Raw genomic sequence first — 27,536 nt, 5'->3', positions numbered from 1 at the left:
GCGGCGGCAGGAGGCGGGAGCGGGCTCACGTGCCAGACAACGGGCGACACCGCTCCCCGAGGCTGAGGGCGGGCAGCACTGAACACCGCCGCCGCCGCGCCCTGACTGACCTATGCCTCGGCCAATCCGCGACCTTCTTTTCCGCCCCGCCTCCCGTCGGGCGGGAGCGGCGAGAGGGCGGGACTTCCGCTGCCGGCGAAGCGCGCAGCCGCTGGGCGGGCGGCCGGGGTTGCCGTGGCGACGTGAAGCCGCCGTTAGAGCCTGGCGGGAAGGGCCCGGGCCTGGCACCGGCCCCCGCTTCTTCGGAGAAACCCCCGGGCGGCGGCAGGTACCGGGGGACGCCCCGAGGCACAGCGAACTCGCACACGCAACCCCCGGCAGCTGCTCCCGCCTGTCCGTGGTGCCCGCCCGGGGGCGGCCTGTGAGCATTCCCGGCCTCACCCGCCCCACCAGCGTACGGCAAAGTTTAAAACCAAAAATAAAAGCAATTCACAAAGTATTCATTTCTGTTCAGAAACAGCACAATATTTATTTAACATCTTTATATATTTATATATATATATTTGTTTTCTGCATTGCAGATTGTGTTGAGTTTTATACATCTCTATTTACAATGATTTAAAATAATTATATTTCATCTCTGGCAGGTATTTACAAAGTCAATAGTAACTACATTTCACATTTCAACAACAGTCAACAGCATTAACCAGCTCAGTAAGACAGTTAAGATAATGGCTTACATGCACCAATAACATGATCTTCAATACGTGCCATCTTCAGGTCTAAGAATGAAGATTTTCCCCTGGTCCCAGGTTAAAGGACATCACACAGCAGAGGTCGCGGTTGGTAAAAACCCATTTGGTTTCGTCCTTCACCAGAACCGGATCTTGACTGCCCGGGGTCGGTCCCAGCAGGCAGAGCCGTCCTGGTGAGGAGGGGACACACCACCACGCCACGTCCTCTCGCCTGTTTGTCCACAAGAAGTGGGCTACTCGCTGCTTATGCTCCTTCTGTGACAAAGATTACATAATGCTAAAGTAGTAAAAATCCTCAGAAACCTTAGTTCAGAGAAACAAACCTGGTATGACAGAAAAAAGTAAGAAAATAACCTTTTAACTCTTGCAGAACGTTTCTTTATGCTAGTAAAATTGACGGCATATCCTGTATTCTTACAAGGACACAAACAGATCAAAAGATTCATTGTAAAGTACAGGAATTACAAATTTAAAAAATGCAGCATGGGGTACCTCAATTTAGTTGTTAGGGTTTTTTTATAGCAAATAAAAGCTACCATAGTAAATCTAAAATGTATTAAGAGTATCTGATTTAATTATTAAAAAATCTCTATTAGCTTTTTCCTGGAATCTTTGCTATGGAAAAAAATGTTAAATTACTCAATTTTATTTAACCATATGGTATTTTTCCATCAGTAACCAGCTAGTAATATCCATCCCAAAAGTATTCACTATCTGCAAGAAAACAGTAAGAATTTGTTTCAAAGTAATCATTGAACACTGGCACACAAAAACACACAGACACACCCCAATACTAGGAATCTATTAATACTTGGACAAGTTGGTTTATCCTGAGTGATTGTTAACACACATCTACTGTATACTTGAAGCCACAAAGTTTTTACTACTTGCATTTTCATAAACTAATAACATGGAAGTCTAGCACAACAATAATAACTGCCTGAACAGAAAGAACAGTGTCAATAGCCAGTATTTCTGTCACTCCCAAGTCATCCTTATTTTAGAACAAAAGGTAAAAGGTTGCTTCATTCATACTATTTTTTTGTTTTGTGATTAGTTCTGGGGAGGACGAGGACTCAAACACACAGGATCTACTACTGATTTGTAAGGAAGTTTCCATGACAAAGCACCATAGAGTCACTAGGAGATGCTCCTCAACATAAATCTTTCCCGACCATTTTACCCCCTAAAACCAAAAACTCGTGTGAATTCTATGCCACATTTTAAGGAGTGATTAACCATCTTTTCAAGTGTCAAAATTTAAATTGCTTTAAAGAGTTCTATCAGAATGCAAAGATACTCCAAACTGCTGACATCTCACTGACTGTTAAAACACTGGGAGCTCACAGCCAAGTAACTGGTTAATATAACTTGATCTCATCACTTTGCTCATTATGCACAAGCTAAAATGTAGGGCAAGATTTTACTGTACAGACACAAAGTTTTACTATACATCTGTTCCCATCAACAGCTCCTCACAGGAATAGCTTAGTAATCCTTTATAATAGGTGGGATAATTTATGGACCCATTTTAAATTAATTTGGTCCCTCAGATACTACCTGCGGTAAAATCTGATGAACACAGTAAAAAACAAAAAACAAAAAAAACAAATCAGGGGAGGGAAGGGAAGTAGCCTTAAGAAAAATAGATAAAAGATGGAAGCAAAAACTGTGATTTTTTCATTAAATCTCATATACAGAAATTAACATGCGACAGAATTTTACTAAATCCATTTCTGGAAGCTGTAAGGTACCCTTAGACTACTCGAGCTTGCTTCTTAACTTTTAACATCACAGGCCTTGACACTCGCCAAGCTTACAAGGCAAGTTTATCTGAAATGGCTAGCTGTTATGTTTTGAAATCTTGTTCCGAGATTTGTTTTAAATAAAATTTCATAATGACTATGTGAAAATTCTAATACGTATCAGTCTTGCAAAATCCACTTACTGCTTGTTTTTGGGACCTACTGACAAACCAAGCTGCTCACAGCTCTCCATCTCTTCCACCACTGTGTAAGAGGCAGGTGAGCATTTTGGCTCTTCAGCTGGTCATGACGTGCAAATTTTGACAGACTGATACACCAACTAACACAACACCCATGTCATGATCTGTCACCCTGAATCACCTACAAAAAAAGCTTTCCACAGCAAAGTTTATCCAAGTACCAGTGGGAAAACAAACCAAAAAATAATCAAGGGATATTAAGGCCCATATGCTAGAAACAAATAGCATTTGAAACATTGAAGAAAAAATGAAATATTGAACAATTTGATATAAACCAAGAATGCAATGCAAGTACAGAGGGTCTGGCTTCTTTGCTTACCATGCTTGATAGAGTGATATTTTGCAACTTTAGTCCTGCAGCTATCCTAAACAAGAAATTTAAATAAATAAAAAAGGGGCATGTTTACTCTTCTGATGCAAACTATTGCTATGATGTAAGTGGTTCTTACAAATGAGACATAGCTAATGGCTTTAATGCTATATTAAACATACCAAGGTAGCAATATCTTTGGCAATGAGAGAATTGCAGAATTTAAGGATGAGATTATTAGATTTACTAACATCAGAAACATCTTTTTGTTTTGTGTGCAGTAAATATATTTCATTCAAACATGTTCCATTATATTTTCCACACCTCCTCCAGGATTATGAGTACAGTGCCTAGGTCTGTACTGCTTGATTTTCATGATTTTACTCAAAAAGTTATTCTTGGTTCTCACTCAGTTTTCAAATTAATTTAAATCTGTAAGCCAAGATACACAAAAATTTCTGGTTTGTGACCGAAGTCAAAATGCTGAACGCTTAAAAGAGATAGCCATTGGTTCATGATAAAATAGGACAAGTTTAAACTCTTAGGTTAAAATACAGCCATAGCATAGAATTATCTATTCCAAAATTAATTTTTCAAAATATAATTCTCTGAACATGCTATACATTAAATATTGAGGAAAGTTCCCCTGGAGCTAAAATTTTCCAAGAACACCAATAATCTTCATTAAAGAAGTAAAACAAGCCACATAGTATCTGGAGACAAAAAGGGATTAGAGTTGGGGTCACCTTACTACAGAGCAGCTTTACCACCATTAAGATGCAGGTCTCCCCCTTAATCTTGAAAAATATGTTCATATTTACATACAGTATACACACAGTTGAGGCAATTGATTGTCAACACGTGACAAATGTATGTACCTACCCACACACACGTAAACCTCACATGGTGAGAAAAAACCCTGTCCCAGTAAACTCCAGTATTCGTAAGTAGTGCAAATAAATACTTTGTCAGAAAACTTTCTTTTTTTCTTCACTATTTTGATGTTAAACCAGATCATTTGATTTATGTTAAAGCTAGCAAGGGTATGTTGGAAATGCCGTATTTAAGACCAACACACTTGCAGATTACAAATACTAGATCTAATGCTTACTGGCTGCAACATGATGTTCAGCATTATGGAATGAATTATACTGTTAAAAAAACCCCTGGAAAATCACATCAGAAAGGGTGTTCAAAGAAATCTGCATGTTAAATGGACAATGGCGTACAAAGTCTCCAAATGAAAACTAAAAGGATAATACAGCAATTTAAACTATCATCTTGCAACATTTGTTTTAATAGGTATTTTTACTTCATCACTTTGCTGCCTGCAGGATGAAAAAACGGCTCATCATTCAACCAAAAAGCTGCCCATGATAAAACCCTGAAAAGCATACATCAAGCTGGAGTTAGCAATCCCAACATTTTATGTTTTCTTAAAATTATAAAGTCCAACAAAAATGAGTTACAAAATGACAGCATATTGTGATGTGGTAAGCATTGTATCAAGGAATAATTCATTTATCCCTACTTACTTGTATATATACATCAAAATATAGTACCAACACTTGCTCACCTAAGAATTACGTATATGTGCATGCATGTGCACATACATACACTGGAAAAAACAGTAGTGTTCTGCTTTTTTACCCTCTTTTATAATGCTGTAGTTGCATTGAAATACTGCAGAAAATCTAGTGCCTCATGTCAAGTACCAAATGTTCTAAAACAAGACACAGCAGAGTGAACTCAGGATAAACAGATTTAAGTTTAAATATTTGTCACAGGTGTCAAAAAATTGTACTTTGTTTAGTAATTAGCATATATAATCAGAAAGATGGCAGATTATTCCTTCAACCCATATCCCCGACACTTCAAATTTTATTTCTGCCACAGTAATTTGAAGTGTACTGAACTTCAGTGTATAAAGTTTTGCTACGATCTTAAACTACCCTGGCATAGTTTGAGACAGATCTAGAAGCATTAATGATAAACATGATACACAGCACTGGCAAAGCCTGTCAACGCAGCTGGTTTGTAGATATTAGTGATGACTCATTTTGTAAGATAGATGTTGAACAGTACTTGTCTGAAAAATGACAAAACAGGCTCCCACAACTGAAACATTGCACTAAAAGGGTAATTTTAAGAAGTTATAGATGTACCACATCAGCACACAGCAACAAAAAAAATTATTTTTTTTTTAACAGGGATAAATTTGAACTCTTTAAAAAGCCTTATATGGGGTAGGTATATATACACAAGAACAAACTAAAATACAATGGATGATACAATAACAAAAGGCACATCATCAAAATGAGAACTGTAAAAATGTCTGAAAAGGTAGTTTAACTAAAGTTTTAACGAAAAAATTATGCACATACATTTGACTTCCCTATCTGAAGTCACTGAGCTGTCTCACTTGCCTGAAATAATTTAATAGTGTGGGACCCCACACATAAGAATATTTCAAGGAGAAAAAAAAAAAAAAAGGCTGTGAAATGTGGCCTGCTGCCATTTTAAGTGTCCTAAAACTTCTGGACTATAACAGCAAATGTAGAAAGTAGAGAACCTTGCTAATGAACAACTCTTACTTTTTAAAACACTAAACCAAAAAAAAAATTCTTAAGAAATTAGCTGACACTCCTGGCCTTTCCTTTCCCAAAAATTCAAAGATTTAAGCAAATTATTTGGTCCTTTTCTATTTAGTCATGGCTCTTTAATAGAATTTCTGTTGTGATAGTCTCTACAAAATATAAACTTTGTACTTTCATCCACAACTTACCAATTGTTTCCACTAGTAAAACCTTATAAAATAAAGAAGCATTTAACCACATACAGCTTTTGACATTTCTGCAAAAAATGCATCGTAGCTTAATTTCAACTTTGCCTTAGCTCCATCTGTGTGCGACTGGTGGCCCTTAAAGATTAACTTAAATTTAGAAACTGTAAGGTCTTCTTTCTGATGATTCTATTTACTCTTTAATTGAATCTCTGCATCAGTCCAGTTGCCATTTAATTCACTTTATGAATGTAAGATATGAAGATTAGACTACCAAAGTGACTTGCCAAATCACTTGCCACAAAAAACCTTCAAATATTTAAATGATTTTTAATGTAAATTAAAAAAAAAAATTCTATTTGAAATAATGATATTCAAAAGCAAAAAAAACCCGAACAAAACCAAAACCAACTACCAGCAATGCAACATGATGTCATTGTCCTGGTTTTCGAAGGACTATCATTCAAAGATCGCCTGCTATTTTTAACTGCTTATGTTTATCCTTCACAGTGACAGTGAAACCAAAGTGCCCACATAAAGATCGTAACTCTTTCCTGTGGGTTTACAATTTGTAAACTTCCAGGATATTATACATTACTTCAGCATAGAGGATGAACTTTCCCCTTTTCTCTCTAGCAATCCAAAAAGAGACAGAGAGATGGAGAGAGAATGACAAAAATTCTCCTGTGTAACCAGAAATGTGCTTCTAAGCAGTGTTCTCTAGTACCAGCCAGTGCCCATACACCAGTCATATACATTCAAGGCATGGCTCAATGGCATGAGTTCTGAATTTTCTAGAGTAGGACCAATCCACTAAAGTAAGAATGAAAAAAACTCAATGGATTATAAATACCAAGGCAATGAGGTGTGATCCTTCTGGGAAAAAAGGACTGTCAGTACCCCTTTGCACAAATGGTGTTTCTAGAAAAGCATTTCACATTGAAGCTTCAGTGTTTCTAGCAAACTATTGTCTCTATCCCTGAGACAGCCCCTTAAGAGTCTGTCTGTACTGCAGGATTCTTCAAATGACTCTGTCATTGAATTCAGGGACACTGAGAAAGCAGCTGAGGCGGGCAGGGGTGTCAAACAGCCATGATACCATAGAAAGCAGCCTGAGAAATATTCTTTACCCGAATACACTTTTCAATTCAGTGATCAGCACCTCACAAGAATAACAACAACAACAAAAATGGAGCAGAGCTAGCTATTAGTTCCTGGGAAAGTAGTGTTTCCCTTCCACTTACAAACCAAATTGCTTTAACAGCAGATGTTGTCTAAATTTTAGTCTCTATGCAGAATGACCCTGTGTCCTGGAGGGGAAGACATGTAACATTACATATGGCTACAACGCCATCAGAAGTGCATTGTAACCTACATTATCTACTTAGAATCCTCTCTTTGAGGGAAAACAACTTGTTAATATGCATGTCTCAGTTGCTGAACATCAAAAGCTTCTGGGATGAGAGACTTGGGGCAGGCAAGAAAAAACTACCCTCATTTTAATGAAAAAAGTGCTGTAGGCAGCCAGGAGCAGCAATGACAATCCCCTCCCCAGAATTGATTGCACAGACTCAGAGAGGTCCAAAGTCACACTAGAATCTCTGAGGCACTCCTGGTTCTGAGAAAGAAAAGTCATGATCCAGTAGTCTTTGCAGTACTGTAGACCGAGAAAACAAACCCGTTTCTATTTCTTAACAAAGCCAAAGCATCATCTCATAGGGATCACATTCACCATTTCCGCCGGTGTCTCCAGTCTCACAGTGTTGAAATGGGACTGATCAGCCTACGATGGATTGCACATCACCCAAGGAGAAAGGAAGGCATGGAAAAAGGCATACAGTACATTATATACTGCTTCACAACCATGTTTACAAGGGGGGCAGGAGGGGGAATGAAGGTGAGGGAAGAATTATTGCTGTTTCAGTAATACAGTATGATAGCTAAACCAAATCAAACAAGATCACAACAGTCAGTATTTTCACACTGCGGGATGATGGTTCACGTTTTGCCTAAGGATGAACTTGCCTGGGGATTAAAGGGAAACAAGGAGTCCTAAGGAAGGGAGTCAAAGTTACACCTGGGATATCAGCTGCATATTGAAACTTGGAGATCGAGACTGCTTGGTTAGGGGAGCTCCTGGGGGAAGGAGATCTTTACCTTCCCCAGCTTGGCCTAGTCGGTCCTCCTGTAGGCTGATAGTTGAAAACCGATTGGTGTTGCCAGCTGCTAGATTGGTGACACCATCTGTACCAGCTCCAACACTGGAGCCTGCTTGACTGCCATTCACATAGTCAAACGATTTACTGGAGGAAGCACTGGCGGTCCTGATCAGGCTCAAACTGTTGGCTTTTGGCACCACCTGCCCAGCAGGCAGGCTGAGGTGTTTTTTAGTAGGTGTCATCTCAATTATATCTGCACCAAGGTCAGCAGATTGGTGCATGTACTGCTTCCGAGCTACTGAATCTCGAGGGCTGTCATTGGATTTTGCTGCAGAAGAGGTTTCTTTATCCTTAGCAGAACGCCCACTTGCTGTTTTCCTTAAGCTGCCCTTCTGGGATACTGATGATTGAGGTTTGGTCCCAACGGGCTGGCTGCTGAGGGAAGCTCCTGATGAAAATCCTTCATCAGCATCATTAAGGTTCACAGATTCCTCTCTTCCATTTACACCTTCAGTATCTATTAAGAAAAAAGAAACAACCAAAAAAAAACCCCAAACCAATCAGAACACACAGTAAACATTCAAGTTACATGAAGACAAGATGCACACAGAATGTCAAAACAAACCTCATTTGCTAATCCACCTGGTGTACACTTGCTTTGAAATTTCTGATTCTCAGCCAATAATCTTCCTGTCATATTTTGCAGAATAGAGGAATCTAACAATAAGTACACCCTGAGCTTGATTTTGCTTTCCTCTACACCACTTTTATCACTTAGAATATCTCCAAACTTTGTCTATAAACAGAGTTAATTTTGGTTAATTTGTTTTAGTTGTGTCTGTAGATACTGATGCCCGTTCTATATGTGGTTTCAAAAAAAAAAAACAAACAACAAAAAAACCCAAACAAAAAACCTTTCAGACTAATTTTATCCTATTTTGAGGCAAGATCTAAGCACATTCAGGATCTCTTCCAGTAAAAATAAGTTCTGGTGAGTGCTTGGTAAGCTTCAGAATTAGGTCAGCAATCACAATGCTGCAACAGAGGTAGAAGGCACTTGTTGTGCATAGCTGGCACGTCAAACAATGGGACTATACTTTCTGTTGGAGGTTAACCTAATTCCTAGTTCTCTCTCCTCCAGAGCTCAATCCTCCCTGCATTTCCAGCAATCCTATCTAGGTGCTTCCACCCTACTTGCTTTTATTTCAGCATCTAGATTTTTCAGAAAAAAAAACCCAACCCTTTCATTAAGAAAAATTTAACCTCTGAAACACTTCATGTTATAGAACAGATACTGTGCTTTTGACTGGAATCTCAAAGAGGAAAAAAAAGCCTGACAAACTTCTTTCTTAAATCCTTGTTTTCAGGCCTATAATATGATTAGGACTGTACAAAAAGACCTTTTTTTAAAAAAAAAAAAAACAACCAATTTATTCCAGTCCTTTTTCTAACCTCCAAGTACTCAAAAGAAGAAAAACAGCAGAAAACTGAACAGCACTCAAATTTCAAAACTGAAAATGGAGCTTGAGTTTTTGTTCCATGCTATCTCATTTCAATAGGAAAAAGCCACAAAGTTTAACCATGTAAGCAAAAAAGGAGACATTCAGGTCATAAGAATTTTGCTTTTCTTTATAAAAGCTGTGGAGCCTGATTATTTGTGAGAAATCTGCGAAGCCTATGGATCTGTCCCAGCTGTACTACTCTACTGGCAGTTTTTGTTCAACCCAGCTTGCCACCAAGCAAACACGTTGATATCTCTTTTGTGGAATGGAGAAAAGTGGTGGCAAGGATTTGAGAGATTCTAACAATTGGAAGCTCATCCTTTCATGCTGATTGTTAGCAGAGCACTAAGGAACATTTTACATTATGGCAAGCAGAACAGACACAAAGCTTTCAGTGTTGTTGCCGCCTCTTTATAGCAGGAATATAGCCTGATCCAACTTCACAGTCCTGGAGTGTAAAGCAAAAAGAAAACTTTACAGGGAGGTTTTATTATTCTGTTTGAAACTTGCATCTTATTTTCAAAAAAACCTTGCCTTAGAATTACCATTACTGTGTAACAGCTTACAAAAGATGTTTAGCCATCTCCGAATCAGACCATTTTCAGGCCTCTCTCAGAACAACACGATGTGAGATTATTCTGTAGTTTTACATAGTTCTGTTTGACTAAATAGCCTCCTAGAAGCAGAAAGGTAATATAGTTCATTTTACTGCAATCTCCCTTCCTTAGTAAAGCCTTTAGTCTTAGAAAAAGAGGCTTCTTAGGCTTCAAGGGCTACTATTAAAATGAATGGTGTGTTACTTGCCTTAACTTCCTGTAATCATATTTAAAATGTATATACTTTCTTCCCCTCCTGCCCACCCTGTTTGGTCAAACTAAGCCTTCGTCTTCTCATTGAGACATAAGTGTATTTTCATACATTAGACAGTGATGTATTTTATTCACAATCCACCACATCTTCATTCCCCCCACCCCAACCTTCCCACACATAATCAAAGATGTTAATAAAAATGACGTAGCTAGAACATACTGAAAGTAAGAGCACTTTTTCAATAAATCAACATTTATGTTTCTTTATATAATCATGCAAAGCTGGATGAAAGCGTGTTCGGTTACAAGCAGCAATAGCGGCAGATTAAGTCCCCTCTCAAGCCCTTCTTATTCAAACGAAGGATGTGTAACTTGGAAGAAGGTATCTCCAGGCAATAATGCTAAGCTTTTTATCATCACAAGAACATTAGTTGTCTTCAAAGTCTATGTTAAAACATTGCTGAGTAATGTAACTAGAACAGACATTCCTATTCAGGGACAGTGAAGCAGAAAAGTCACAATGAAAAAGTGGCATTTTATCCACAGAATTTAAAGACAAGACTGAGAGGGGCTGCTGCAAGCTTTTGGATGCTGCAAGTATAAGGCCCAAGCAGCTCAGCAGTGCTCAAAAATGAAGAAGATAGAGAAGACAACATGCAAGAGAATTTCTGTCTAGTCCGATCCATATACCTACAAAAGTTCTCAGTGGGACTGAAGTAATTCAGCAAACACGTATTCTTTTCCCAATACATGTTATTTTTCCTCTAAAAACTGCCCTCAAAAACAATAAAAAAAATGTTTGAGTCCTTACATACTCTGTTTGCGGGAGAAAACAGAATGAAGTTATAAAGTTTTCTTTTTTTCCCTTCCCAATAGAGCAGTAAGACAATTAAAAAAAAGAAAAAAAACCCAAAACATCTAAAAACCTACTCCTCCCAAGTACTCTTCTATTGTAAAGCCAGAAGAGAAAGAGACAGTGCAACCTGACAAAAATCGTATCAATTGCACTACAGTGTGTACTCCGGACTCTCACCGTTCCTTAAGAAGACAAGTACATAATTGATCCTGTAGATGTAGGTACAGCATTCTCCACTGACCCAAAATAGTGCACATAACCACAGCTGCTACCAGCCTCAAGCGGAATATCTTGTAAGGCATTATTGAGTCATTCTTGAAATCATCTGCTTTTTTTCTACTTATTGGTAAAAACACTGATCGGAAGAAAGGGTTTTATAAAGCTTTTTAAAGTGACTTTTATTCTGTTTATCCTTTCCATGCCTGAAAGTTACTAGAAAGTCACTAGAAATTATCAGTCTTTCATTATATTGTTTAATATTAGAATGATATTTATGAGAGGGAATTTGCTAGCTGAAACTTTTTGTGAACTCAACATCAGTAAAATATTAGACCACTATATATACACACAAAATTCTATGCTAATGATGAAGCCAAACTCCATTTCTTGGCCTTCTCCCAGATACTGTCAACTGGCAGAATCCAGTTCACCCAAGCATGTAATTATACATGTCAGAGAAAGTAAAGGGTATTCAACCCACTTCTATTGAAGTAAAGCATGTGGAAAGATGCCTTATCCAAAAACATGCCAAATTATACAGATGTCTTAAAACAAACTGAGACTAGAAGGTCAAGTCTTTATCAATTTCTTCCCCACTTCCTGTCTCTCCTAGAAGGTTCTCTGCAACTGAGGACTTCTCCATATCCTTCAGGTCATGCACATGCAAAGTTTAGTAAAATGGAGTAAGACCAACAAGTGAATTTAGAAGACAGGACTCATTTACTGAGCATGCTCAAATTCACTATGCACCAAGGAGTAGATAAACCCACACTAAACATTTTTATGCAACTATCTTCTACAGAAGCATGATGTCTTAATTACTGTTTGATAGCAACTCTGATTAAGGATAAGGATTCTGTGACAACACTACTTTAAATCTCCAGATTGTTGTTTCCAGAACAACATATCTGAAACCTATGTAGCTCATATCCAAATGTGCAAATAAATCTCATGTATGATCAACTGATATGTTTATAGGTAGGCTGGATATACCAAAGGAATTTTCAGATTGAAAAGACGACTTAAGATAGGAGAACATTTGAAAATATATTTAGCTACATTTACAAGAAATGAATTCTTCTCTCTGAGGAGAAATCATGATTAAATTCAGTACTCAAAACCACATCTTTTATGAAGTAAAGATGAGAAAATTAATAGATGAACTTAAGCAAAATAATCTTCTACCAGCTACTCTATCTGCTATTCTTGGCTGCAGAGCAGACATACGAAGTCCTACAGCATTTGTGTGGACAGCATGAACAAGAAAGAAAACAGTAATTGTTTCTATAGCTTTAAGAAACATGACAACCTGGTTTCTTCTTGAAAACACAAGCACTTTTGGGTACTTTTCTTTAGAGTAGCCAGCTCATTCATGTAAACAAGCTGTATGTCTATGAATGTTCAACTAAAAGATGATTGGCAAATAAAAACATCAGCAGTTTTCTATCTGTTTTAGATAGGCTTGACTTTTAGTGGGAACAGGAAATTTTGCTCTTGGAAATTTAAAAACTGCAGACTAGCAAGGCACTGTTGTAACTAAGTTGTAGCGAAATCTATTCATACTCTATACTGTCTATTTTTCAGGACTAGACTCATGCTCAACTGGTGCATTTTTCTCTTCTGAGTATTAAATTAAACATGCTCAGTAATAGAAAGTTTCCAAGCAATCCCAAAGCTCTTGGCTATTACCCCTGGGTTTGGGGTTTTTCTTTTGCCTTTTTTTTTTTTTTTGCCATGCCAAGCAGTCTTTCACCACGCAGATGCAAGCCACAGGCCAGCCCATGTGATAACAAAAGGTAGTACCTGACCTGATGTTAGGTATATAGGGGATGCGTGTATTGCAAAGAGAAGCTAATACACCCTGGGATAGCGGAAACACACACTAGAATGGAAAGAAGTTCTGCTTGGGGATAGGGAGCCAGGATCCTCCTCCAGCAACTGCCTCACTGACTTCTGCCTCCTCATCTCTGTCCTACCCTCTGTTGTGGCTGCTGCCAAGGTGGGCTCCGGGAAGCCATGCTCAGGGGTCCTGCGCATCAGCACCTCCCCCTCTTGCTCACGTTTGATCCCTAGGTCTGTGGAGCCGTGTTGGATCGGTGAGCCAGGTATGCTTGAGTCAGCCTCGTTTGAGAAGTCAAAGCCATCTGGGATTCAACATATAACATTTTAGTGCTTTTCTATTTCTTTCTTGGCATTCCAACCCAGGCAGGGAAAATAGAAAATTTATGCGGACATGGAACAAACACAAAACACTACCCATGCTTAGTTAAAGGTCGTGAGAACATCCACAGAAAGGGACAGGTGGGCTATACTGTAGACTAGAGACTGGCGAATGAATATAACGGCAGCTACAGTGAAGACAAACACAATCCAGAGTCCTGAAAACAGAAGACAGCTACTTGTCCTGGACATCCTGATTCAGCTGAAGACCAGGGGTCATCAAATCCTTTGGCACATAATACAGGAAAACAAAACAAAACAAGACAAGAGAGAAGTACCATAGGAGCCCTTGTTTTCAGACTCTTTTACTCTCAATTTATTTTTAGGTTATTCTACTTTTTACCTTCAGATATTTATGCAGCTTTTTAAATCAATCTTTTATACATGCAGCAACAAAGCTATATAAGTATGACAAAGTGATTTCAAAGCAAGCTTTTTGCCATACCTACACTGACAATGTCACCATATCAATGTAAATATTAGTACATATTTGTTTTTTTTTTTCATACAGTCAAGCACACTTCCATACAAAAGTACTCACTGAGGAAAAAATAAGGACTGATTCTAAGCTACCCGAAGCTATTTTATGACATGGCCCCTCTCTAAATTTGGCCATGTGAGCAAGCTTTCTCTCTCCCACTGCCTTCAGTAGCTTTAGGTAGGTGAAACCCTATCAAGGTCTGGATAATACCATTGATTCTCTGAACTATTTATGATGGGAGTAAGTTGAGTTTTAGTGTGGATTAAAGGAGGACTCAAATTCTAAGCCAAGCTCTATCCCTACAATTTTATACTGTGTTACATATTGGAAAACAGAAGTCTTACTGAACATTTTCCAGCTTCTCCATTTTCTCGCCTACCTCATGGCTTATCACCAAATAAAAAACAAAACAAACATCTCAAATGTTCATGTTCATGCAGTGCTCTGAAGATGTAAAATACTACACGTTGTTATGGAATATAACTTTTCAAAACTAAACAAACAAAAAAACCCAACCAACTGTTCTGCAAACATTCAAATTCATAAGCCAGATTACAGTGACGATGATGAATACAGAACACTACAGTGTTTGCTCTTTGCAGAGAAAGCTCACCTTCTCTCCTCCAGCGATGACGACGGATAGAAGCTGTTGTAATGGCAGTCCGAGAAATCCTCGGTACTGTCGGAGTAACTTCTACTTTCAGTACCTTCTGGCCTTCTTGTGATGAATCAGGAGCATCAAAGGGCAGTGAATTCTTCATGGCATTTGCAACCTAAGATAGAAGTAAAATGCTATACTACTACTGTCCGTGACTGCACCAGTGGAAATATTAGATTTCTTGCTGAAAACAGAAAGGGAAACAACCAGGAAATGTTAATTATGCCAGATCCCATCTAGATGCATGGCCCCATCCCCAAGATTCACAGTTGATAACTATGTTGAAAAGCTCATTCCCAAAAATATAGCTGAATTTTCTTTCTTTTTTTAAGGTAATTTATTTTGTTCCATGTTTGCCTCCTGTACAGACAGAGTTAACAGCCTACAAAGGAAGGTCTCCATCCAAAAAATACTGCAAAATGACAAGGAAAATACAATTTATCTTTTATGACAAGAATGTTATAAAACTAAGTCACAGTCCAAGTCAACACAAACAGCATATGGCTTTGTGCATGGAGGAGACAGGACCAGTTTCCACCTCAGCCTACCTATTTTCCTTATTGTATAAAGACTTGTGACTAGCCAATGGCGTAGTGTTAACTGTTTAGCACATAACCATAATCAAGCATTTCCTAGTTTTATGCTGTAAGGAACATTTTCATATGTATCCCTCAACCTAGTGACAGAACTAACGCACTTTTAAACCTCATCAATGTTGTCTTGATATTCTTAGGTTGCCAGAGGTCTTGGAAACTTAAGGGACATCCAACAAATTCTTTGAAGTCCCAAAGCCCACATATACCAAATCTGCTTAACTAATTAAGTCGTCTTTTGTTAGCACTTACAAAAACACACTATGAGAAATCTACTGAACCACTGGAACAGACTCTATCGGCAGAACTTTGCATTGTCTTGTGAAGATCTCAGTTAACATTTGATAAAAAGATTATATTAATGCATATGGCATGCCATAAAAGCTCCATGAATTAAAAGTGTTTACTTGCATTATAATAAAGTAAAAGTTACTTTCCTACAAGTTACAACATGCAAACTGTCCAGCAACCATGAGAAGAAATGAAACTGTTCCAAACAGTAAGGCCACAGATCACAGGATATTAATTAAATCAAAGACTTTTCACTTCCTGGAAGGGTCTGGAATGGCTGCTATATGATTCTATCTCCAGCTGCTGTTGTGATACTGTAATTCCCCATTAAACATCTTATCCAGTGTCTTCCTGTCTGGCTTCTAACCAGCACTAAAGATTATTGGCACCGTCACAGAAATGCTTCTTATCATTCTGCCTTCCACTTGGTCCAAAATTGGTTTGCCCTTTGCTAGCCAATTCTCTCAGCCTCAAGACTTGTGAGCTGTTCCTCTGTTCACACATTGGCCTTTCTTCAATGCCATCCTCTCGAAATGGTACAAACTGCATTCACCCTATCCCTGATCACATTAAAGACTTCAGAAATTCATTTCTGCTGTACTGAACCAAAGCAGATCAAATGCAACAGTATACAAAAAGTTTTTCCTTCCTATCTTCTACTCACTAGAGTTGTGCCCTCTTTTGAATAGGCACTGTATTCAGTATACAGGATTAAAATCTAAAAATTAGTACCAGAAAGTTTCTGCAATGGGACTGGAAAAGTGACAAAGCACTTCTGCTTGTTGAACTTTTTAACGGACAGCCCTTTCTAAGAGCACAAATTGTACTTCTGGGGACTGAGGAGATTATGGAGATAAGAAAAAATAAAATCTAATCAGTGCAATAGTACAACTTTGAAACAATAAAAACAACCAGTTTGAATGAGTCACAGCCCTCCTCTAAGAGAAAAAACCAAAACTGATCCTTCTGGACGCAAAAATAAACTTGCTCACTGTGTCTAATCCAGCACTCAAAAGCAGGAAAACAAACAAACAGCAACTATCAGTGACAAGGGAGGGCTGATTTCAGGCCAGACAACCACTCTTGCCTATCAGAAAAGAACTCCTACAAAAAGAACATCCAAAAAATAATAACATCAATAAAATACACTTGATAAAGGTGCTGCCACAATAGAGACTTGCTGATCCATGCTTCTTGTGTACCAGCCTGTGTGTCTCTGCACTAAAGACAGGGATTTCCATTTGAAACAAGCACAGAACTTGTATGTTTAGAGGAAGAGACTGATTGATTGGAGCTGAGCTACTCCCCAGGTCCAGGCTTGATTGGCAGTAATACTGAGTCTCAGTGACTTGTTTGCCCTCTGTAGAAACTTCCAGTTTTCATGACTATGAAACCAATACCCAGTGTTTGCTAACAGAGATACTTTTTCCCATGAAAAGCCTGTCACTTGTATTACACTTCTTGCCCTTCCCGGTGTAGTCTCTGGGTAACAGTGAAAGGAGACTGCTTCTACATTACAGATAATTCATAGCATTCCAATGCTGCTATTTCAGCGTGAGGGTTTTTGGGTGGTTCTTCTTTGTTGCTTTAAGTCCACAGGCAATATAAACCTATTTAAACAAGAGCACTGCATCAGCAATCCCAAGCACGAACACAGGCTGGCAAGAAAATGGACTGAGAGCAGACCTGAAGAGAAAGACTTGGGGGTGTTGGTGGATGAGAGGCTCAACATGAGCTGGCAATGCATGCTCACAGGCCAGAAGGCCAACCATATCCTGGGCTGCATCAAAAGAAGTGTAGCCAGCAGGTCGAAGGAGGTGATTCTGCCCCTCTGCTCTGCTCTTGTAAGACCCCACCTGGAGTAGTGTCCAGCTTTGGAGCTCTCATAAGACTGAAGAATGTGGACCTGTTGACGTGTGTCCAGAGGAGGGCCACGAAGATGATCAGAGGGCTGGAGCACTTCTCCTATGAACACAGGCTGAGAGCGTTGGGGTTGTCCATCCTGGAGAAGAGAAGGCTCCGGGGAGACCTTACAGCAGCCTTCCAGTATCTGAAGAGGGCCTACAAGAAAGCTGGAGAGGGACTTTTTACCCAGGCATGTAGTGAGAGGATGAAGGGCAATGGTTTAGGACTGGAAGACGGTAGATTTAGGTTAGATATCAGGAAGAAATTTTTCACTGTGAGGGTGGTGAGGCACTGCAGCAGGTTGCCCAAAGAAATTCTGGATGCCCCTTCCCTGGAAGTGTTCAAGGCCAGGCTGGATGGGACTTTGAGCAACCTGGTCTAGTGGAAGGTGTCTCTGCCCATGGCAGGGGGGTTAGAACAAGATACTCTTTAAGGTCCCTTCCAACCTAAAACATTCTATGATTCTGCAATTCTATGGATCTACTGTATTGTCAAAAATCCTTCTCCAAGAGACATACCCAAACATAAGGATCGTGATGTTTCTCATTGTAATGATGACTGGTGATATTCTTATAATTATACAAATAGTTTGAGTACAGATATCTAAAAACAATCTTAACGTGGGGATTTGCCTGAATATTAAATAGACTTCAAAGAACTTGCTGCTGTTAGAAAATCTTAGGGAGAGGCTGAACTTGAAATTTATCTGCAATGCTTCACAGCTGATATTTTACTTGGTGCCAGTAGTTTTAACTTTAAAATACAAAATTTTATAATGCTGCTAGATTATACACATCTGGAGAATGCAATGAGGTGAACGGACTCCAACCTTTGAAAAAAGTCAAATTGCTTGAATATATAGCGTGAGGCCAAGGACATGCAGGTCATCATTTTACAAAACAGAAAATTACTTAAGGGTGCTTTTTAAAAATTGCAGTAAAACAAGACTGGAAGCAAGGCAATCATTAGAGCATTAAGAAGAATACCCCACAGATGTGCCTGCATGCATATGCATGAAAAACCTAACAACTGGGAAAGGACGAAAAATTGGTGATGTCATGTCACCAACACCAGACAATGGGATAGAGAGGCAAAAGTAGCTTTGGGGGAAAAAAAAAAAAAAAGACATTCTAGAAGATTCTTAGAATTAGAAGTAATCTCTAAGGCCAAACTGATTAAAAATGAACAATACAGACTGAAAATTGTCATATCATCAATTCAATTAAGTTCCAGATCCTCCTACACACTTTTAAATGTAGTAGTTTGATAGGGTGGCCCAATTCAGCAGGTTCAATATTTAATTTAAAACTTTCAATCTGATGGAGCAATGAGTCATTTCCAAAAGGAACCAACTATTATAATTCAATGGATACCAAGCATTTAAAATGCTGCAGTGTCAGAAAGCTTGTAGATAAATTTTACAGCCAAAATCAAGAGAACAATTTTATGTAATTTATTGCAGAAGCAAGGGATCTCAGATTGCCACATAAGAAGATTTTTCCCAATCTACTCCTTTCTCAGTTATGTAAAAAGCAGTGAAATTTTACCGCTCTTAGTTCAGAGGAGCACTAAAGGCTTCTAGCCATAATTCTGATGCAGAAACTGAGACAGTAGTCTATTTACTGTATTCTCCTTCATTTTCCCTCTTATGTTGATCCTCATTTTTACATCTGACAAAAAATAAAATCCTTCTGTTACCCCTTTCTCTCTTTCAACCTCCTCTTCCTCCCCAATAACATCCACCTGCATTCAGCCCAGTTTCACCACTTTCCCCATTTCATTTATCTCTTCTTATGATCAGAACAGCAAGTATAGTGGAAACTGAAAAAGCCAGATAATCAGAAGAACTCCATTCTATTGCTGCTCCTCTAGAGAATGTAAAGATTAAGACCTGGGTGGCTTTGGTCAATCAAAATCTGACACTGACTTTGGAGATGAAGTTCCTTTTCACTTTAAGCTCTATCCTGTTGATGTTTCTTCTACTGTGTTATCAGTTTAACCATACAGCATATTCAAAGCACTGATGAAGGTCTAGAAGCAAAGAAAACACCTTTTTTGCAACCAATGTCTTATGACATATAACCATTTGGTTAAGCTTCTTTGAATCACTCACCGGTAGCTTATGCCAAAACAATATAAGCATTTTTATCCAACTGTAATTGAAAATCCTAGCATTAGAAAATCCTAGCTTTCAGCATCAATGACTCCTAGGAGATCCCAGCATCCTAGCTTAATACTCAAGCAGAAAAAGCATGGTATAAATAGCTACATTGAAAACACCAGCTGTTAACAACCACTTGCATTTGGGAGTGCAGTAAATGGCCACAAATGCTTTCATTACCAGTCCACTTCAGAAACACATCCATACTCCTCTTCACCAAGTATATAAATTGCAATGGGTTATTTCTTACCAGCAGAGGCTGTGAGTAGAGTTCAAGCTGTGCTCTGTAAATTATGTCCTCCAATACCTCCTGGCCAAGATCCCACTGACCATTATATCTAAAAAGTAAAGAAAGATATTTATCTTTCATATCTTATGAACTCAATCCTGTCTTTTTTCTGCACAAATCCAGCTCTTCACTTCTTTACTGATGTAGAAAGTTCATCAACTGCACGTACACGCCAGCCCCTTCACTTCTTTTAAAAGTACAGACAAAGGACTTAATTGTTAATCTTGTCAATATAACAAAAAAGCAGCTCCCTGTCACCTCCAAGCAATACAAAGTTGATGCCATAACCAGGACAAACTTAAACATTAAAAAAAAAAAGGGATCAAAATATAACAATTAATGTTACTTAGCAGAACCAAATTACCAGCAGAAATGGATTGTTGCTACCTCAGAAGCTACTGCCATTCAAGAGGTCTGCATTTCATCAGGTTATCTTGGCATCCAAGCTCATTATGCTCATGTGTCTGGTGGTAGTGGAAACTTGGGAAAAGAGGAGTCCAGAAGCCTAACTCTCTTCAGCACCTACTTCTAGCCCTTCATCACCTCATTCAGTGCTGATAAAGATATTTTCAAATTATTATGGCTGAGTGAGTGAGCAAGTAACAGAAAACACACTAATCAAGTTATACACTTCTGTTACAAGTTTAACTATTTTTTTCAATTAAAAAAAAACCAACAAACCCAACTAGTATTACAATTCATGTAAAACCAGACATTTCTCTTTACAGAAAAAACCCATCCACTTACATGGCATAATAGACACCTGTGAGCAGCTGCACCATGAAATCAGGGTCTAACACCACTCTACCACAGTGTTCTTTCCAGCGTTTCTCATGCTGCCGCGGAAATCCACTCACACACAGCCTGAAAAAAACACACCATTGTAGAAAAAAATGTTAACCCCACAAAGACTACAGATGTCTTTACATCACAGAGATTTTAGTTTATTTTCAAAATTTATTTTTCAAAATATAAGTACAAAACATAGAACATTCTTATGTTGCTCTCTCAATCATTAAAGCAGTTTTACAACAGCGTCTTGAGATGTGACTTGCTGGATAATCCAGAGTTATGCTCATATAGCCATTAACTCCACCTGTTTTCTTCAAATCATAACCAGCTTCTAAAGAATGAGGGTGGCAAGATGTTCTCTATTGTCAGTCACCAAGTAGGAGACTCTCCTCAAAATTCAGTAACCAAACCCAAATTTCTTTAAAGGAAACAATTCAGTAGTATAGAAGAGAAATACATCTTCTCCTATCTAATGTATGGTGACAGCATGCAATCACCTTTTACCTAAAGATGTATAATGCAGATACTGTATTCTTGAGAATTGCTCTCAGCTGCCTTCTAAAAAAAATACTTGACCCAAAAAAAGGCCTACTTTCCTTTGCATCACATTGAGTCTCCGTAAAAAAACAAAAACAAAAACAACCAAACAGACTAATGTATTTATAACTTTAATACACAAATCTTCACCATGAAAGCAACACATGGCCATGAATACATAGTAACTGCTGCACTGTTTAAAAAACTACAGAAATCCCTAACCTATAAAATGTCGTCTTTTCTCTACCCAAAGAACAGATCTAATTTTCAAATGCCGGGAAAGTCAACATATTTGGCAAATTCAGCATAGCCACAATGCAAGTGAAGATGATGGAAGCATACCAAAACTTAAACCATTGCCATCCAAAATCTCAGGAAAGTAAACACACTGTAATCTTAACTGCATATGTGTTATATTACTACATAATATACGTTGTTGGAAGCCAGTCTGATGGTTTAGTGATGATGCTCCTTGTTTGTTGTGTGGGTGTCTATTTTTGTCAGTTAGGTTGACGGTTGGACAAGATGATCTTTAAGGTCCCTTCCAACCTAGAAGATTCTGTGATTCTGTGATCACTGGATTCCATGTAATGCTTTTCTTTTGTGGCAGTATTGTGCTGAAGCAAACAAGCTAAATCAAAAAAAATTTCAAGAGGTTCCTCTGTTTGGGGTAGCAGGAGAGAGAATTTATCTCATTTGAGAGAAAAATGCTGGTGGAAACAGGCATATGGGAATATCAGATATACTTGAGATTTTTCAGAACAAAAAGCAGGGATCTCTGCCAACCAGATGCTTCTAAGACTATTCAAGTAGAAGGTTATATAAAGGGCATGTATAACAGTTTGAGAAATCACAGTAATGAATTCTCCAGAAAGTGGGATGTTATTATCAGGGGAAAAAAAGAAAGGAAGGAAAAAACCAACACCAAACAAAAAAAACCCAAACCACCCAAACCAAAGAAAAAATCCAAATAAACCACTAAAACCCAGAACAGTGTGCAAACACTTCATATAACCCCTCCTCAGAAGCAAGACGTTAATATTTTGAAGTAGAGGAAACCGGTGGTATTCCTCACAGGATTTTTAAGGTGACCATAATGAAAAATGTCTAACAGATAAGTAAATCAAAAAAATGCAAACGAGTCTGAGTAGTTCCAACTAATTTTCCCCGAAAATTGCCTTTTTTCTTTTCCTTTTCAAACAACAGCAAGTTACATAACTAGAATGAAAGCCCATGCAGTAGTAAGATAATCCATGTGTTTTATCTGTATGTGAGTGCAGCTTCAAATTTCCAATTAAGTTGCAGGACTGACCAAGATTTACATATTTTAAGCTATTAAACACAACAAGTAAATGAATTCTTTTGTTGCTGGATGAATATTTAGAAGTCTAGATGCACCCTGCAAGATTATTTCAAAGGTGTCTCACCTGGAACCCATCCTACAAAGTGATTGGTAAGAAGAGGCAGGCATATAGACAATAGCAGAATTGTAGCACAGCATAAGAAAGCTCAGCACCTCAAACCTGAAAAGAGACAAGAGCAAAACCTTACATGGTCTAAATTCTTAATATTTCATCAGAATTTAACACAAGAATTCTACAACTCATTCTCAAAAAGTACCCCACAGGAAAAAGTGTCAGAAGTAAACACACAAATCCAGAAATCATCTCTCATTATAATTCACTAATTATAATGATTAATTATAATTAATACTGAATTATTATTATATTAAGTATTAATATAATACAGAAGTATTATTATAATACTGAAACAGGTTCAGTATTAAACTGAACCTTAACTAAACATTCAGTATTAAACATTTAAAATTATTATTACTGAAAACTATTAGCATATGCAGGAATTATAGAGGAAATTGCATATGGCGTATTACTTAGACAAAGTTATAGAATGTGACAAGTCCACAATGCATTCAAAATTATTTTATCAGCTTTCCCAGAGCTGGCTTTAGACACAGGTAAAGCTGAAAGTCAGTATAACAGCAGGGCAATTTCTCTCATCCATAGTTCTGTCTATCCACTCAGTTCTACTCCTCTTTTCCTGTGGAAAAAGCAGTCACAGCCTCAGAGCCAAAGCTGAATTTTGTTACACTTCTAGGAAAATTTGAGTTGACAGACATAAACCCAAAGATATTCCTGATGGACACAGAAGTGACAGAGAAGTTATTCTCCTCTAAATTAACTAGAGAAGAACGTACAAAGTTGGATCAAACAACAAAAATACTATACCTTAAGACGACCAAGACTGTTCTCTAGATTTATTTCCAAGCACTTAGTGTTGAGAAAGGACCGAACACATAATATATTTGGTCTTAATGTTTAAGGACTTCTTGTCTGCACCTCTGATATTAGAATACATCCACCTACCGGTTTTGTGCTGTGAAGGTTTCTCTTTGAGGATGAAGATCACTGTAAACTACCCTGATGAGATCATGCTGACATAGAGCTCCTTCAGTTAAAGCCATGGATCCAATAGTTGAGGGCTGGAAGTAAGTGGTAGGAGGAGGGAAGAAAGGAGGGGGAAGAAATCAAACTATAAGTAAAAGGTCCTGGAAAGCATTAGAAGTCCTAACCGCCCAAGCCAAAAGACACATTTGTCTTGTGATCTGCAAAAATTAATAATATTCCAGAATACAGTAAATCTAAAAACATTGCCTAATTTTATTATTATAAGCAGCTTCCACACTTACAAGCAACAGAGCAGATGAGAGCAATTTTCAACTTTGATTCTTACATATCCATTAAGTTTGTCCTAATTGCACATACCTTTTGCACAGCAACAGTAGAGAAAGAAAAACATGATTCCAAGTTCAAACTGTATTAAGGAGGGGTTAGAAGAAGAAAGACTACTTTTATACTAACACGTAAGAGGCAAAAAACCACAGCTCCAACTACAACACAACTAACCTCCATTCAAAATGGGCACTGCCAGCAAAGATTTTTCAACATTTACATTCCTTTTCTTCTACTAATGCTACTGATTTCAATTACACTAATTGCAAGCTACTGACATTGAAAACTTACTGCAACAAGATGCATCTAAAATGGCCTGTTGCATCAAAAGGATCCAGTTTTCATTCCTCTAATAGATCCAATTCTAATTTACCACAGCAGCTCTCTTACCTCATGATATATTGAGGGTTTAGATAATGAAGGGATGGTGAAAGATAAAACTTTGTTGTTTCCATCTTTGTCAGCAATTTCCTGCATTAAAAAACAAAGCCAAAACCCAAACAGAAGTAAGCAGATAGGGTTTGAAATAATTTTGAACTCTTAGAAGGCATTTAACAAATAAAAAGTTAGATGTCCTGATCTGATAAGACTATTAACACCCTAAGGTCTCTGTGCAGTTACATATTTAAAAAGTGGGAAAGACCTCTCACAGACTGTTTTGCAGAATCAGCCTGCAACACTTAAAAAAACCCAGCATTTGCTCCTTGATCAGTGCGACTTCACCAAAAACAAAAAAAAGAACAAAAAGCTTTCCTAGAGCACCTTTACATTATAATAGGATTGGATAGTGGACCAAGGTTAAACTTCAAACCTAAAAGATACAGACACAGGAGGGCCGATGAGTCACTTGCTGACAACGGGCAGTACTTCATAATAAATGCACCACAGATAAAAGGTGAAATCAAGGGGACTGACAGGGTTTCTTCAGGCATTCTATCAGTAAGAAATACACAGCATGTTTTATCAAAAGGCTTTCAAACTAGTCAGATTTTGCAGTTGCTAGGCTACTACATAAGCAAACCCAGCAGTTTTTAAAGCAAATATACTAGGAGCAATCACATAAGATTACACCAAAAAGGAGTCTAAAATCCTGCATTTTCACTTTGTACAGCCAATTTCCCAACAATGAGCTTTAGTCCAGTTTTTGTGAAAACTTAGCCCAAGGTAGCACAGTACTTGTAGTAGGCTTTAAGGATCACGATGGGAGGACAGCTGATAGAATTTAGCAGAATGCAAAAGATTTATCCTTGTCTTTCACTTTGTAAGTATTGAGAAAATAACTTCACTCCTTCAGTCTCAGTATATATGCAGAAAAATAACAACTTAAACACGGGAAGAAAAAAAACAAGTGGGAGCCACTGTCCATCCAAAAGGATCCTTATGAGAAAACAGTCAAAGATGGTACTTCTAAATAGCAAACAGTACCAAAAATCAGCAAGCACTTTCCAATAGTTTTTCTATCAGAATAAATCTAAAATAACTGGCTCTTTCAGATGTTAGAGCTGATCTACAGACACATAACAAAAATACCATTTTTCCTTTTTTTTTTTTTTTTTTTTTTTTTTTTTTTTTTAAGAACAGCAGTTTGACTGTTCTGTGTCTCATCATGTGTAGAGGCATACTACACAATTTAAAGGTGGGGTTTACTGTGACAGTAGAGAGAAGGGCAATGTTTCAGTACAAAGTTTTTAAGTCCTATAGCACAGGAATTTCCGCTAGAGAATGCCTGTCTTGGCAGTATTGCTAAATTTATCAAATAGCCTCGTAACATTACAAGAGTAAACATTTCCAGGCTAAGGTAAGGATCTAAAAAACTACTTTTGCATCCAACAGCCAAACTTAATCATTTATAATTAGTTCTACTTATTCTTAAAACCACAGTTCCACCCAAGACAACTACCTGCCTCAAACAGACACACACATGTATCTAAGTGCTAGCATACAGAGTGGTTTCAGTTTCAAATTCCCCTTAAAAAGACGTATTTCAGAGTAAGCAGGGGGCAGGAGGAAATGACATATTCAGAAGATTCACCAAGCCTATTGGTCTAACAATCATCCCCATAGTTGTATTTTTCAACATTAAGGAGGGCTACTTCATTTCCTTAAAAACATCAGTATATAACAATTCAAGAAAGCCCATGAAACGATCCTTTTTAGTTAAAATGTTTGTCCCAAAAAGATTACTATAAAAAATAAAAATTATTTTTGCAAACGTATTCTTACTAAACCTTCATTACATTACTTTTCTCCAGATTAAATATGCTTTCTTGTAAGTGTACTATAATTTTAAATATGCTGTTCCAATAATTTACTTTATTCCTAGTGGTCAGTGACACAAAACCTCAGATCAAGGCTTTCCTAAGCCATTCCCACTCATCTGACTTACCAAGTTGTAAATGCCAAGCAGCAATGCTTCAATGCAACCATTACTTTGCCTGTCCCTGCTGGCAGTAAGTCGCAGATATACCCAGATCAACTCTGGTAAAAATTGCAGGGTGAATCTCTTGAGTCGAACTTCAGAACTACGATAAAGTTCAAAGAGCTGATGGCAAACAGGCTCCAGGAGCTGTGGAAAGGCAAAAATGAATTGCTGTTAGGCTTCTCTAAGTGAGAATGAAATAGCAAATATAGGGGCTATATCATACAGCCACTGCAGCCGGTAAAAATTACATTCCTTGACAGCAAGTAAGTAAATGAACCAAAATGATATCTGCATTCCTTTTAAAGGCATCTATAAGGACAGACCTGAGGGGTACTGGTATGCAGTATTGGGAAATGTGACCCTACTACAGTCACTACAGCCTGTGCTTTGAGAACATCTAGGGCTGTCAATACAAGATATATTTTGTGTACAGACACTAATTTAAGGTATGTGACAGACACGTGGCCTGAACTATGTGCACCGTAAAACTTCACCGATGCAGTTGTTAGGTTTATAAAAGTACAAAGGTTAAAGATTAGCTGCTCATGGCATGTCTATTGACAGAAATATGAATTAATTTAATGCCTACACCCAACAAGCGTGCACTTGTTCATTACAATACCAGCTGACTTTTCCATCTTGAGCTGCCCTTTGGGTTTCAGTACAAGAATCATAAAAGGCCCTTATCAAGTCAGTGCCATATAAGCACAAGAAAAATCTTGCCATTTTAAGAGCCTACAATGCCAAACCAATAGTTGAGACACATCCACAGAACTGTTAATGAACAGAAAAAAAAGAACAACATCAAACTCTCTGCCCCTTTCCCATGACTAATCAAGTTTTTAAATACCAGACAAAAACTACCAAAAAAACCCAACCCAACCCCAAGATAATTTTGATAAGGTCTGTGACCAGTATCTAGTACTACATGCTAAGAAATGGGATGGTCTGACCTAAGGAAAATACTTATGGGATTCAACATCCAAAAAGACAGAGATACACATGTAACCTAAAGCATTTATAGTCATATAGAAGAGTTA

General features: G+C 38.0%; 1 protein-coding gene across 6 annotated transcripts in view; it reads right to left on the bottom strand.

Annotated features, from left to right (window-relative positions):
• Positions 1 to 503: 503 nt before the first annotated feature.
• Positions 504 to 27,536, bottom strand: part of FAM126B (family with sequence similarity 126 member B) — a 57,865-nt gene continuing 30,832 nt past the window's right edge. For 3 of the 6 annotated variants that reach the window (XM_014954298.1, XM_014954299.1, XM_014954300.1), the window contains 9 exons: positions 26,461 to 26,640; positions 24,465 to 24,545; positions 23,709 to 23,824; positions 22,752 to 22,847; positions 20,743 to 20,859; positions 19,957 to 20,044; positions 14,712 to 14,871; positions 13,374 to 13,541; positions 504 to 8,528 (listed from right to left, as the gene is read on the bottom strand). In XM_014954298.1, coding sequence (XP_014809784.1) covers positions 7,924 to 8,528; positions 13,374 to 13,541; positions 14,712 to 14,871; positions 19,957 to 20,044; positions 20,743 to 20,859; positions 22,752 to 22,847; positions 23,709 to 23,824; positions 24,465 to 24,545; positions 26,461 to 26,640 — 1,611 coding nt within the window. In that variant the 3' untranslated portion in view covers positions 504 to 7,923. Of the gene's footprint in view, positions 8,529 to 13,205; positions 13,542 to 14,711; positions 14,872 to 19,956; positions 20,045 to 20,742; positions 20,860 to 22,751; positions 22,848 to 23,708; positions 23,825 to 24,464; positions 24,546 to 26,460; positions 26,641 to 27,536 lie in introns of all 6 variants that reach the window. The other 3 variants (XM_014954301.1, XM_014954303.1, XM_014954302.1) reach the window with 3 other exon arrangements.

This window comes from Calidris pugnax, unplaced genomic scaffold, assembly GCF_001431845.1.
Source record: "Calidris pugnax isolate Ruff unplaced genomic scaffold, ASM143184v1 scaffold103, whole genome shotgun sequence".
Classification (NCBI taxonomy): Eukaryota; Metazoa; Chordata; class Aves; order Charadriiformes; family Scolopacidae; genus Calidris; species Calidris pugnax.
The sequence above is the reverse complement of the archived record's forward strand: the minus strand, read 5'-3'. Positions and strand labels throughout refer to the sequence as shown.